General features: G+C 43.3%; 1 protein-coding gene and 1 long non-coding RNA gene across 5 annotated transcripts in view; one reads left to right on the forward strand and one right to left on the reverse strand.

Annotated features, from left to right (window-relative positions):
- The first annotated feature begins 18 nt into the window (after positions 1–18).
- On the forward strand, positions 19–9,704 carry LOC310901869. The gene is made up of 2 exons (XR_014586253.1): positions 19–150; positions 5,104–9,704. It is a non-coding gene; the product is annotated as an uncharacterized lncRNA (long non-coding RNA).
- The window catches only part of NHS (NHS actin remodeling regulator), a 249,102-nt gene continuing 243,404 nt past the window's right edge, over positions 8,001–13,698 (reverse strand). For all 4 annotated transcript variants that reach the window (XM_083842335.1, XM_083842334.1, XM_083842336.1 and 1 more), the window contains one exon: positions 8,001–12,176. In XM_083842335.1, the coding sequence (XP_083698461.1) occupies positions 11,552–12,176 (625 nt within the window). In that variant the 3' untranslated portion in view covers positions 8,001–11,551. The remainder of the gene's footprint in view (positions 12,177–13,698) is intronic.

The raw sequence follows: 13,698 nt of genomic DNA on the forward strand, positions 1-13,698 counted from the left end.
TGCGGCTGCGCGACGCGCCCGGCAAACGGGAGCAGGGCGGGCGGGGCCGGCGCTGCCGCCTCCTTCTGCCTGTCCTCGGCCTCCCTCAGCGACCTGCTGGGGCTGCCGGAGCCCCTGCGGGGGGGCACAGCGAGCGGGATGGCCCTCAAGGTGCGGGGGGGCCCCGTGGCAGGTCCCCTGCCCCGGGTGGCACCGGCTGTTTGCCTGCTGCGCCCTCGCAAGCTGGGGAAATCCCGTCACAGAGGGGGATGGATGGCTGCGAGAGGTTGTCCTCGTCTTGCGAGAGAGTTTGTGACTTTATAAAGTGAGGTGACTTCTGATGGGAGTGCCGTGGGAGGGACGAAGTGCACAAATTTCAGCCTCACCTTCTTACATAAATGATTCTGTACTTTTTTCTCCGTATGCCAACCACTTTTTTCTTTTTAAATTTGTTGTTTGAAGTTGAACTTAAAACGAGGGGATAGCGTCTCTAAATACCATCACTAGCAGGCATAGAGCTGTGGATTTTATAGAGTCACAGAATCATTAAGGTTGGAAAAGACCTCCAAGCTCACCTGGTCCAACCATCCCCCTACCACCAATGTCACCCACTGAACCATGTCCCTAAGCACCACGTCCAACCTTGCCTTGAACACCCCCAGGGACGGTGACTCCACCACCTCCCTGGGCAACCCGTTCCAATGATTGACCACTCTTTCTGAGAAGAAATGTCTCCTCATTTCCAACCTGAACCTCCCCTGGTGCAACTTGAGGCCGTTCCCCCTAGCCCTATCACTAGTTACCTGTGAGGAGAGGCCGACCCCCAGCTCCCCACACCTTCCTTTCAGGTAGCTGTAGAGAGCAATCAGGTCTCCCCTGAGCCTCCTCTTCCCCAGACTAAACAACCCCAGTTCCCTCAGCCGCTCCTCACAGGACTTGTGCTCCAGGCCCTTCACCAGCTTCGTAGCCCTGCTCTGGGCACGCTCCAGGGCCTCGATGTCCTCCTTGCAGTGAGGGTCCCAAAGCTGAACGCAGCACTCGAGGTGCAGCCTCACTGCAGGGGTCACAGCCTTTCTACCTGAGTGCTTGGACCAGCACAGTGAAGTACAGGAGCACAAGGGTAGGTGAGAACCTGAGTAGGTGGAGCCCCCTCCTCGGGCCCCTTCCAGGGCTGTCCCATCAGAGCCCAGCAGCCCCCCAGCAGCCAGGTGTGAAACCCTTCCCCGCGAGTCACCACCAGAGGAGCTTTGGACTGAGTGGGTTGATGCCTAGGGGTATGGGATACGCTATGGGATACACAGGAGGGATTGCACAAGACAATTTAGCATTAGGGGAGGAACCAACAGCAAGGGAAGAGAGAGATTTAGGTGAATAGGGGAGGAACAAGTGTATCTTCATGTATTCCTTTCTTGTTCTTCCCTGGGGGGACTCCCTTTTGTTTGTGTGGGGGTGTGGGTGCTGCAGCTGGAGTCACACCATGGGCTGGGGCCCCTGTGCCTGTGGTGCTACATCAAGAGCAAGCACGAACGAGTTTGTGAGCACCAGTGAAGGTCAGGCAGGACTGTCCTGTCAGGAGGCAAAGTGGTCTGGGGGCCAGGGATGTCTCCGAGGGTGACGCCATGTCAGGGAGCTGGCTTTTAGGGAGCAGGGGAGTACCAGCCAGCTTTGCGTGGGGACTGGGGGGTGGGAGGCCTGTGACAGCAGCTGCTGTAGGGCTGTGGCCTCGGGGACGCACACGTGTGGGTGACAGCAACTGGGGAGACTGGGATCCACGGGGCAGACTGGGTGTGAGCTCTGCTGCTGGAGGATCCCCACAGTACACATGCTTATATTTATATATATGGATACACTAGTGGACCTCCGACCTACTCAGGCATAGAGAAGCAGGGGAAGTGCTTCTCATGGGTGCTGTCTGTTTGGGTGCGGGCTGTTTTTGTCTGTGTGCTGTGTGGCTGGCTGCATGTATGCCTATGTTTGTGGTGTGTATGTGCTCTACGTGCGTGTCAGGGGAATATGCCTTCAGCCTCACTACTGGTTGAACTCGTGGGTGTGAAGCTACATCAGCTTTGCCTCTCCTGGGCTTTTGGATCCGGCATGATGTATTTTCCTCTAGCATACATCCTGTTTTTAAAGCTTAGAGCATACATCTGAAAGATTCTGGGCAGAGAGAACTAGAAAAGATTTAAAAACTGTTACCCATATTGGTGAGAAAGGTAGAATGGCGATATAGCATGCAGTTAGTTGCTTATATCTGAGAAAACTTGTGTAAGAGTTAGGTACATATAAAAGGACTATTTATAGACTTTGCCTTATTTCCTCATAAGCGTTTTGAGAGAATCTGAAGGATTAGTCAGTGCTTCCTTTATTCTTTCCTGGTCCTTCCTAGGATTTAAAAGCCTGTTTTCTCTTTGACGTTGATAGTTAGGTGGAAGACCATCATCTACAAGCCCCGTCTTGAATCACATCATTGTGGTACATCCAGTTTCTTATGCAAGTGATTCTTCACCAAAACACGACAGATTTACTGCTGCTTTTCAATTAAAGTTCAGGGCTGGAAGAGCACTGAGTAAGCCAAGAGCTTCATTTTCCCAGAAAGCTGGAGGTGACAGGAGAATGCCCAAGTGGTAGGGAGTCCAGCTGTTTTCAAGATAAGCTTTTATCTTCCTCCTTTGTTTTTCTGGTGTTTTGTTTGTTTGTTTTTGTTGTTGTTGTTTTTAATGATAGGGCATCAATTTATATGTGTATAAGGAAGGAGTCGCTGAAAAGAATGATTTGGGAAGAGGTATATCCTGGAAGGCCACAGAGGCTGAATAGGAAACTGAGACACATACTGCCAACTATGGAAAGGAAGTGCTTGGGACAAGGATAAAGAAATGTTGGCATTCAAAGGAAAAAGACTGAAAAAGTTTGTACAAATATATGATTTCTGTACTCTTGTGGGACAACGGTATTTGGAGGAGCTAACAAGAAAGATATTTGAGGAAGGGGTAAGATGAATCCAGTCTTTAGGAAGTGAAGTTAATTAGAAAGTATCATCTGATACACTAGAGGCCAAACATTTCTGAGTTACACCATGTGATTTTAGAAGACTTTGTCTTGAAGATAAAAAGTGGCAGACATTCCACATTGGTAGACATATACAAATATTGTTTCAGTGGCTTGCTAATCACATAGAAGAAATGATGGATTTGAAAAGAAAACTGAAACAGGTGGAGGTAGGCAGGAGACTGTTTTAAGGAAAGGAGTCAGCTAATAGTTAATACATTTGAATGCGGAATCATACTTTCAGAAGGAGTGAGAAAACCTGATCTACAAGGCATTTGTTTTTCTTGGATCAGTTTTCACAAAAACTTTCCTGGAATTAATTTCTTGGCCATCTTTTCTGGTACTTATATTTTGATTTAATTGGATCCAATGACTCTAAGCTTATCTACTTCATCTGCTTCTGAAAGGTCTTAATTTCATTAAAACTTGGTATTTTATATCGCTGGATATTTCAAATGACAAGCAAAGCTCTGGACTAACTCCAGTTACACGTTGGTCTTCATAGATCCCAGAACTTGTTTTGTGCATTGATTTGACGAAAGTACCAGAAATGACAGCCTAAATCTACATGTTTAGGGTTTGCTTGATGGTTCAGCTGGCTTTGCAAAGTGAAATGCATAGAAACAGCTTGCAATATTAGGATATTATGGTTTGGCATCAGTAGTTAGAGGGTGTGGTCTATATTTCATTCACGTTGCTTTGGATCAGCCCTTAAATTATCTACAAAAAAGAAAGAAAAAAGAAAACAGTGAAAGCGTGAAGCCCAAGAAGAGACTCCAGATAATCCAGTTTTGAAGCTCTAACATTCTTAAATGGTAATAAAACCACTTGCTGTCATTGCTCATAATGACGAAATTATGTAAGGGTTGTCCATCTGCTGTTGAGTAAGCTTTTAAAGAACACCTGAAGGAGGTACTTTTTAAAAGGACAGCATTACTGTTAAAGAGTGAACACTAAATACTGGTAATAACATTACAGTTCTGTGCCAGCCTTTTAAATGTATAAATAAACTTGAGTGATCAGGAACTGAATTCCTTCAGATTTTGAATGTCATTTGCTCAGAGATGTTTTTATCTGATGATTTCTTTTTTCCAGCTTTGGAGGCTTGTAATAGATCTGAGCCACCTGACCTAGATTCAATGTGACTGGTTACCCAAGTGACCAAGCCACGGGTTCAGTGATGTTACTTGCGCAATTTTCTCAGTCTCAGTGAAAACCGTAGTGTGAATTTCCACAGGAAACTCACTGGATGATTGGTGTCTTGTGTGTGGGTTTTTTGTTGCCTTTTTTTTTTTTTTTGTAATGCATGATTTTGAGTAATAAAATAAAATGGAAACAGCCTAACACCAAATCAAAACTATTGCAAAACCATTATTAGAGGGCAAGGCATCTCTTATTTGTTCATGTGCTGTTGCCAAGAAAGCCTGTTTTCCTGCTTCATGAGTACCTCGCTGTTGCTGCTAGGCATGGAAAGCAGTGCCTTAACGTGAACAGTCTGAACTGACCTATGAGTTGATCAAGATGGCATTTCCTTGGCCTTTGTTATTCTTCTCTTGGGGCTGGAGGAGCAGTTCCTGCCTTTCCCCTCGCTCCGGCTGAAGATGACCGAATAATAAGGGAGCTGTGGAAGCAGTTGCTTCCTCACAGGAATAGTTTATGGTTTGCAACTTTAATGTGAAACGACAATAGTAAGAATAGTAATGTACTATCTGGATAAAGTTCTGTTAAAATGAATAAAAAATATGTAGCTATCTATTCAGAGTAAAAATGAATAAAAGCTACCGTATCTATTCCTAGCACTGTCACTACCATTGCTGTTTTGTGCATCTTTTGAATTTACCTTCTGAATAAACAGAAAACTTCACTGAGAATGCCTACCCCTTTTGTAGGATAAAATTGCTTTAACATTCATAGTGGTTTTCTGATTTTCAAACTCTGGGGAAGTTTAAATGCCAATGCAGGTGAATCGAGTGGGAAACACTGTCTTTAGCTGCTTGCCTGTTTTGTTATCCTGACCTTGAGCCTATGTTGGAGGATGTGGGTTCATCATGAATACACTTCCTCTGTTTTCTGTTTCAGGAGTATATCCAGATGGCGTGATATGAAACCTCTTCCATTCATACTGAGGTAACTGAAGACATTGTCAGTCAGCAGAGCTGGATAACCTGCATTCAAGAACTTAGGAGAACCACTGAAGAATTCTTATGATAAGGTTGGGCACTATAAAAGTTTCAGGAGAATACCTAGAAGCCACTAGTTAAAAACACAACTGGGACAAGCAGGATCAGCAACCTTTCACCCTGAGTTTAATCCCAGAATCAGAACAGTAAATACATGCTTCTGTCACCAAGTAGAGAAATAAAAGGAGGGAGATGTAATTAACACAACCAAAAATAGGTTTATGGAAATCAGCGCTAGGGCTGCAGCCAGCACTTAGCTGCCCTCTTCCCCGGGAGAGGAGTTTGTTGCAGGAGCACATACCATTGTGAAGGGGTATTAAGGTGGAGACTAGGTTCCAGCTCCCAAAGGTGACAGTGCCAACAGCACAAGAGTTGAAGATGAAACTTATCAAACTCTGTGTAATACCACAAGCTGGGGATGCCTGACATACCCAGGATTAAAGATTGAGATCCAGGAAATGCTTTGATATTAAAAACCTTATTTAAACACCTAAAAGCCCTCACATTCAAACAAAGGCTCCAAAACCTTTGGAGGAACCACCTTTCCTTCTCCTGCGGGTGGCTGCCGGGTTGAGAAAGTGCTGTCCTGTTTCCAGGTGTCTCCACCCACAGTGTTAACATTCCCTCAGTGCAGGTATGCATTGTGGTGTATCCCTGCGGCTGTCAGCCTGCTTTTGCGCAACAGCCTCTTCGAAAGGCCTCATCGTAGACATTTGATAATGGGAGTGTCCCTCGCTGATGGGACTGGCCCTCTCACCGACTGAATTTGAAACTGTGATACTAAAACAACAGTTCTGCCTGTTGCTGCCCTGTGCTGGAACAGCCCAGCAGGCAGAAAGCCATGTGGATGGTGGGAATGCAGCACTGTATGCGGCACAGCCTGAGAGAGCAGCTTGGCTCTGCCAGCAGCATTCCTCCTGTGCGGCCTCCCCAAAACACAGCGCTGTTCTAGGCATAATGAAGAGCCAAGCGGCAGGGAAAAGCAAATCTGGAAGATGGATGGCTGCAATCCAGTGACCAGATCCTTGAGGAAGTACTCACTTTCTCAGATGTGTATGTGTTACGCGGAGCAGAAGATAACAGCGAGAAATACTCCCCAGAGCAGGAACATCAGTACCTGCAGAGTTCTTGCCTTAGTCCCTTCTCTGAAGCAAGATTTATTTTTATGGTGGATGAATGCTTCTCTTTTTAAACCTGTTCCAGCAAGAGATGAAAATTAGAACATGCCTCACATTTTCTAGCTCAAGCAGGACCCCGCTTGATACCATGCTTGAGCTGATTGCCAAGTGTCTGAAAACACTGTGGGTGAAGTGTATAGGTACATTTGTTGTTGGTGGTGTGTGCGTATATGTGTGTTGGAATTTCACTCTGTGGAGAAGGTACCATAATTTTCACTGTAGCATCTGAAGTTCTTACACCCACGTGCTTTATTATCTTCCAAACAGAAAGCACCCCCCATTTGTAAGTTGTACCGTGCACGTTTATGTACATTCCACACAGACACCCACACAGCACGCTGGGGTGCTTTGCCGAGCAGGAAGGCACAACCTGAGAAGAGCTTGTATATGCAGTGATGCTCCGTGTAGTATCTGGTTTATATTACCACTGGATGGGCTTGACTGTGGTATGCTGTGTACGTGTACCCAATGGTACATGCTGAAGCCTGGATTTTGCAAAGACTTAAAAAAAAAAGTCACCGACTTCACATATGTTGTAAATAGTTACAAAGATTTCAGCTTGTATATATAAAAAAGCAATGGGTATATTTTATGAGGTCTAATGTTTAATTTTCTCTCCACTGAGCATGAAGAAAATACACAAGTGTACAGCGAGCAGATAAAAACCAGATTGTGCCTGCCTCTGTGGGCTAAGCTCGTCCTGCAGTTCTTGCTTATCTGTACTTCTGGATTGGGAGAGGCGCATAATATACATCAGCAAATGATCTACATAGCCATTAACTGCTTGACCATCTGGTTGAAACAAATGTTATAGAAGCTGATTCCCACTCGGAGACCACTCTGGTACCACACCCATAGGGGAAATCTTTGTATCTTTGCGAGGCACGATTTCAAATAGCTCAGCTGCGTTCCCCAAGGCTGATTTCTCCACTCTAAGGCACTAGACTTCCATATTTCCACTTTTGCCCATGTGCGCTTTTCAAGTACCTATGTACAGGGTTGCAAAGCTACTGACAGAATGACAGATGAAAACAAAAGCTTCTTCTCTTCCCCTTTTCCTGCAGGTATGCAGTTTTAGAACATTTAACCCACCTAGCGTCCGTGTCCAGACTTCTCTATCTCCCACTAACCAAAATGACTTAAACTTAGAAGTGCAAATGCTACTTTATTTTATGTTCATAGTTTATCACCCGCCTTTTGGCCACTGATTGCTTTATGTGATAAGGTTCAGTCACTGGATGCTTTATGCCTTGGGTCTTACGTGTTGCAATTTGTTTTCCAGCCAAAGATAAAGTAGCAGTCTTTCCATTATTTTTCATTTCTGCTTCCTTTCTTTCCTGCTTAACCTTTTGTCCCTTGTAGAATTTGGGCAAATCTAGCAGTCTTTATATTCTGACAAAATTGTACTTGGGGGCTAAATTCCACTTAAACTCAGTGACAGTTTAGATTGGATACAGGTTTTTCCCTTACTTGGTTTGTACAAAATCTTAAATTGAAGGGAAAACAAGATCAAGTGGTTTGAAAGACGCGATGCACTGAGACTTACTTTTGGAAAAACTGTACTCGTAGTCTAGTAGATCAGACTTTACATTTCATTACAAGCAAAGAGAAGGTGTGATTTAATTGCAGTCACGTTTATTTGCAGTTTCTATACACACTTTCTAGGTAATCAAACTTTTCCGACACATTTTTTGAGAGGGGTTCACAATGAAACTGTCACCGTTTTTACTAAAAATAAATACAAGACTTAAAGTGTTGCACAGCTCTAAAATATACAAAGGCTTGGATTTAATGTAAACTTTGAAAACATTTTACAAAAGAAACCATCTTTGCAACAATTTAAAAAGTTCATATTTACAAATATTACAAAAATACAAAATGGATGCAAGTCCATAAACCATTGTCTTTTCTGCCAGCATGAACTGGTGCTAGTACCAAAATAGTTACACTGTAACCTTCTTAATTTTTTTTTTTTAATTCTTTAAGTCATAACCTACAGTATTTCTCTATATCTGCCACCATTGCAGCAAATGCACTCAATCACTGACCTTTGGCAAAAGCAAATATATGCTTTATTTGCTACAACTATTCCATCTTCTCTATGCTGCCATGAAAAAAAGGGAAAGAAAAAAGGGGAAAAAAATGTTACTTTTCAAAACACACAGCTGTGTAACTTCCAAAATCATCTCCAGAACATCAGTGCAAACAACGGAACAACAGGTTGAAACGATGATTCACTGGTGGCCGTTAGGCACGTACTGTACCCTGTTTCAAGATGTCTGATGTTCCCCTTGCTCTACAGCTTGTCCTCTGGTGCCTTGGAGGCACACCTGCAACACCGAAGGGGTCTCCCTCCATTTCCTTTCCTCTGCCTCCCACATTTGTTATGAACTCTCTTCTTCACAGTGGATTTACAGTGGCTTTGTTTGTGTTTCGATCTGCTGAATAGAAAATAGGAAGAAAGCCTCTCATAGATTTTACACAAAATAAGACTATATTTCAATGTGATTGTTCTCTGGTCATTTTGTATGTGAAGTATTGCCTCACAATTCAAGTCAAAAAACATTTTAGTGTATATATATATATTTATATATGGCACCTATGAAATTGTTGACTGGTAATAAAAAGTGGTATCACCAAAGTCAATTAATCTGTATTCTCTTAACAGTTTTGAATGATTCTTTAAAGCACATAGAACACCTTTAAGGGCAAACATGTTATAAAAGAACTGGTAAAATTTTAGGGAAAATGACTTAAGATGACAAACTAAGGAGTTTCTGCCCAATACCTAAACTTCCTTTACTCATGTTCTCCAGAAAGTGTTCTGTTATATGCTATACAATTCCTATTAAAACATTCCCATTCATTCATTTCACTTGTGTTTAGACTTATTTTCTTAACTAAGCTACTAATGTGACTAGTCCTTAATTTCCAAACCTTGCCCCACCTACCTTTTTAAAAACTACTTTAGACTTCCCTGTTTTGAAGCCCTTTAGCTGATTTACCATGCCTCTTCCCAACACACGTACCGCATGCATAGTGATTCCATCTTGCGTACTGCACACAACCAGACTACACAGGAGGACGGTAGGATACCCTGAATTATATATTTCTTGTGGTAAATGCTAGACAAAATGAGACACAAACCTTATGGGAAATAACATTCAGGATTTGTTAAACCATTCTGACTTGCTCAAACTCTTTAAAATCATAACCGCTTTAGGTTGAACCTTCCTCTTAAAAACACAATCTGCCCTCTTTTAAAACTCTCAGCTTTATGCATTACATGAATAAAAGCACAAAAAAAAAAAAAAAGGAAAAACCCATTTCACACATCCCACTTCCCTATTATTTACTTATGCTTAAGGCCAGCTTTGAGTTGATTTCTTTAGTACCTAAGTACGCTCTTTCTGCCATCCTACTCAACCTGTCCTACTGCACACCAAATTCCTTCTTGTAATATTTTCTCTGCACTAACCTTTCCTCTATTCCTCTACTCCAAAGCATATATTATAGCAAACAACACCAACTGCACAAATTTTGGACAAAGAGGGCCTTGTTCTCTGAGTAGCATGGTCAGGCTACATCATTGGAAACCACGATAGCCCAAAGGAGAATCAGGCCAACGACTGGTTTTATTTCATTTAAAAATTAAAAGCATAAAGCAACTTGTGGGTTAAGTTTAAAAGTACACGTCCTTTCAGTTTTAAGACAAGAAAATTCAAGTAACTTCAAGTAATTCAGCTTTTATTTCCCTGCTTTCATTTGTATCAAAGCAGTTGCTTTGACTTGTCTCCTCTCCCACCCCATCCCAGTCCCCCACCCTGTTGCACATTTCTGGTGAACCCAGACGAAATCCAAACTGTATGTGGCTGGCACAATGAACCAGAGCTTTCCACTTCCCGGATTCGCAATGAATATAAATAATGCATACACATACCTATTTCCCAGCTACATTTTCACAGTGTCATTTTTGTAAATATTTAGGTAGCATGAATCTCATCAGCACAAAGAGAAAGCTTCACTGAAAACTCATCGCAGATATTTACTGATAAATTGAAAGCGCTTGTTGCATGCTTATAATTTATTTGTTTCCCTTAAGAGCCAGAAACTAATCATGTTTAAAGATTATAGTTACCAGGTTATGACTGTGTTATGTATCCCAATAGCCTAATAGGAATACGAAAGGAAGTACTATTTCCTCACGTCTATTCTCGCCCAAGCAATCCCTGTTAGCACGAAGGCCCAGGGGACACCGTCAGATGGGACCGTTTGGGGCTTCGTATTGGAAATGACTTAGTTGTGTCAGAAGCACGCCTGCCTTCCCAGCCGATTATCACGGTGAAACTCACAGCTGCACTTTTCAGTTAGCTTGTTGGGAGCTACGTTAGAAAGACAAATGGTTGCTTTAATCCGATCTCAGTCAGCCTTTACGTTTTGTTAGCTAAGGTGGAGAATTCCTTTCGACTGTTAAATGTCGTCTTTGAGGCTTATATGGCACCGAAAGTGGTTGTTGGTGGCCATGTGAATTTATGTTTGATATGAAAATGGTATTCACAGAATACAGTTATTACATTTGACTTCTTTTGTCTTCTATAAACAAAGTTGTTATGTGGTAAATTGTTTGCCATGTGTCCACTTTTTGATAATTCTATTTACAAATTTCTATCAAAAATATGGTATTTACATATGTTTTGTTAATTTCTTCTAAATTTTGTTTCAGCTCATTTTAGTGTAGAAAAATACCAATCCTCAAGAGCATTTGCTTTTTTATTTTTCTCCCTAGGGAAGCACTACAGTGAGGGATTTGTTTCTAGATGGGCAACTTCTGGGAAAAAAAAAAGAAAAAAAACCCACAAGAAGTCTCTTTGAACTCTACGAAAAGTGTATGTCCTTGAAATCTACAGTGACAACAGAAATGAGAGTGGGATAAATGAAATGAAACTAAAAGAAAACACAATAGATGTAGCATATCTTTCTACTTTTATAAAATGTAGAGTAATAAATAGCTACAGCTGTAGTCCTGTTTCCCCAGCATCTGACGAACACAAACACATTTAAGCATCGATATTGCCCTGCAATTATTATTATTTCTTTGACTGCTACAGCGTTGGCCTCTTATATTCACATCCTTACACAACCCACGTGGTGTCAGCAGTCCCTGGCAGCCTATGTTGAGCTCTGAGAAGACCGGTCATCATGGGGGCTGCCGTCCGAGTTCTCGGTCTCTCCCTCCGAGATGGCCTGCATCGGCGTGTTGTACAGCCTGCAACGCACGCTGTACCGGCTGCTGCTGGCTGCCGGCGGAGCCCGGGAGCGCCCCACTCGCGAAGACGCCGACATGGGAAAGCTCTTGGAGGAGAATCCCTCTGCATTGACCCTCGGTGAGCAGGGGGACAGCGGGGACAGCGCATCGGGACTCGCCGCCGGGGGAGACTCGTCCAGGCTTTGGGGAGCATCCGCTGTCAGCTCTCCGGGTGACTTGGGCAGGATTGGACTCTTCAGAATTTCTGTGGCGGACATCCTGTAGCTAGAATCAGACCGACTGCCCTTTTTAAGAAGCAGTAGTTTAAACTCCTCGTTAGATGTGTTGGACTTCTTGGCATTCCTGTATATAAGCCCGGGGGACCTCTGGCTGCTTATGGGAGCACCCGCGCTGCTGGTGGGCGGCGCGCTGCTGGCGGGCAGCGTACTGCTGGCGGGCGGCTGGCTGCTTGTCCCAGAGGAAGCTCTCAATCTGTTCCTGACAGACAGGTCTCCGGAGTCCTTTCTCCCAAGAACTTTCCTTTTCGATCTGTAAAAATACAGAGGAACATTCTTTCATATGCTATCTTTGTAGAAGAACGCTTCACGCTAGCATGGAGTTTCACGGATTCACCATGCTTTTAAACTAGCTGGAGCTTCCTTAATCCCTCTCAATCTTACCCACCTCTTCTAAAACAATTCATGCACAAACAGCTCTTTGTAAAGACAATGATGCTTACAGAGTCCCAGGTTAGCCAAATACTCATCGAAACCCATTTAATATCAGAAATCTGTAATTTCAGCTGTGATTGCAAATTTCAGCTGAATACAAAACACACTAAATTCGAAGAGATGCCTTCTCATCACTTCAGTGTGACAGCTCACTCAGTAAGAAGGAGCTGGGGGGAACACCCAGAAACCACTGTGGGGACTTTTCTTTGGAGACGTGTTTCTCAGAGAGAACAGCCTGATGTTATTTGTAAAGCATATATATAAGGCAAACACCCATAATATGTAAGCAGGCTAGTCAGGTATCACCCTCCCCCTCTTTCTCTCTCCTACTTATCCACTGTGATAAGAATATTTGCCCACCAGCATTATCAAAGCCCAGGCACTGGATTGCCAGGATGCAGTGACTTTTTATGGAACGGGGAAATGTAACAGCATGTAAAGTATTGCTTATAAGGTCAAGCAGCAGCAAGCCTTAGACGAGAGCTGCTGCTGGACAGCAAAACCCATGGTCCCCAGGTGGCCAGGGATGTCTCCATCATCATCTGCTTCCTCTAAGGACTGAGTGACTCATCTTCTTTTAGGTGAAGTCTGAGTCTAGATTATGACTATCGTATCATGTGCTGATTATGAAGAATTAACCTGATCTGCAGAGGGTCCATGTGATTAAAAAGTCTAAGTATCAGAAATTGTGGATAATAAGAAAGCTACTTTATTTACTAGAATTCTATGTACCTGTAAACTATGCTTGCTGCTAGAAACTGTAGATAACAATAAGCTGTGGCAATTGCTCAAAAATTTATGTGAAAATAAAGCTCTGATTATAACCACAACCCTGTGGCCAGTCCTCATTCTGCAAAGGATCCCTAAAAGAGTCTGCCTGTCCCTATAGTGTCAGGTGACAATGTGAGACCATAAAAAAGCCCTTTTTAGAAGCTGTCTCTTAGAAAACTAATGCAATAAACTAAAGAAGGTAGTCTCAGGACAGAGGAAATCGAGATGAAGAATTTCATACAGAATCACCAATCATTATGCAGTTGTCAGCCCTACCAGAGGTTTTCCTGGAAGTCTGGTAAATAAACCTGACTGAAGTCATGGGGGGGCCTTCAAAAATAGCAGATGTAGCTCACTGAAAAAAATAACCTAAGTGCCTCAACCAGTTTAGATAAAGACCAGATCAGCTGAGAAGCATATGCATAGGCACAGATGTGGGCAGACCCGCATACCCTATTTTGCACCTGAGCCCGTCCCCTCCCAAAACCACCTCTGGATGGTGTTAGCTCATTCCTGTAGTTGCAAGGGCAGGCACCAGCGGGACTTCAGGACTTCCAGTACCATCGCTG

Source organism: Anser anser (genome assembly GCF_964211835.1).
Source record: "Anser anser genome assembly, chromosome: 1".
NCBI lineage: Eukaryota > Metazoa > Chordata > Aves > Anseriformes > Anatidae > Anser > Anser anser.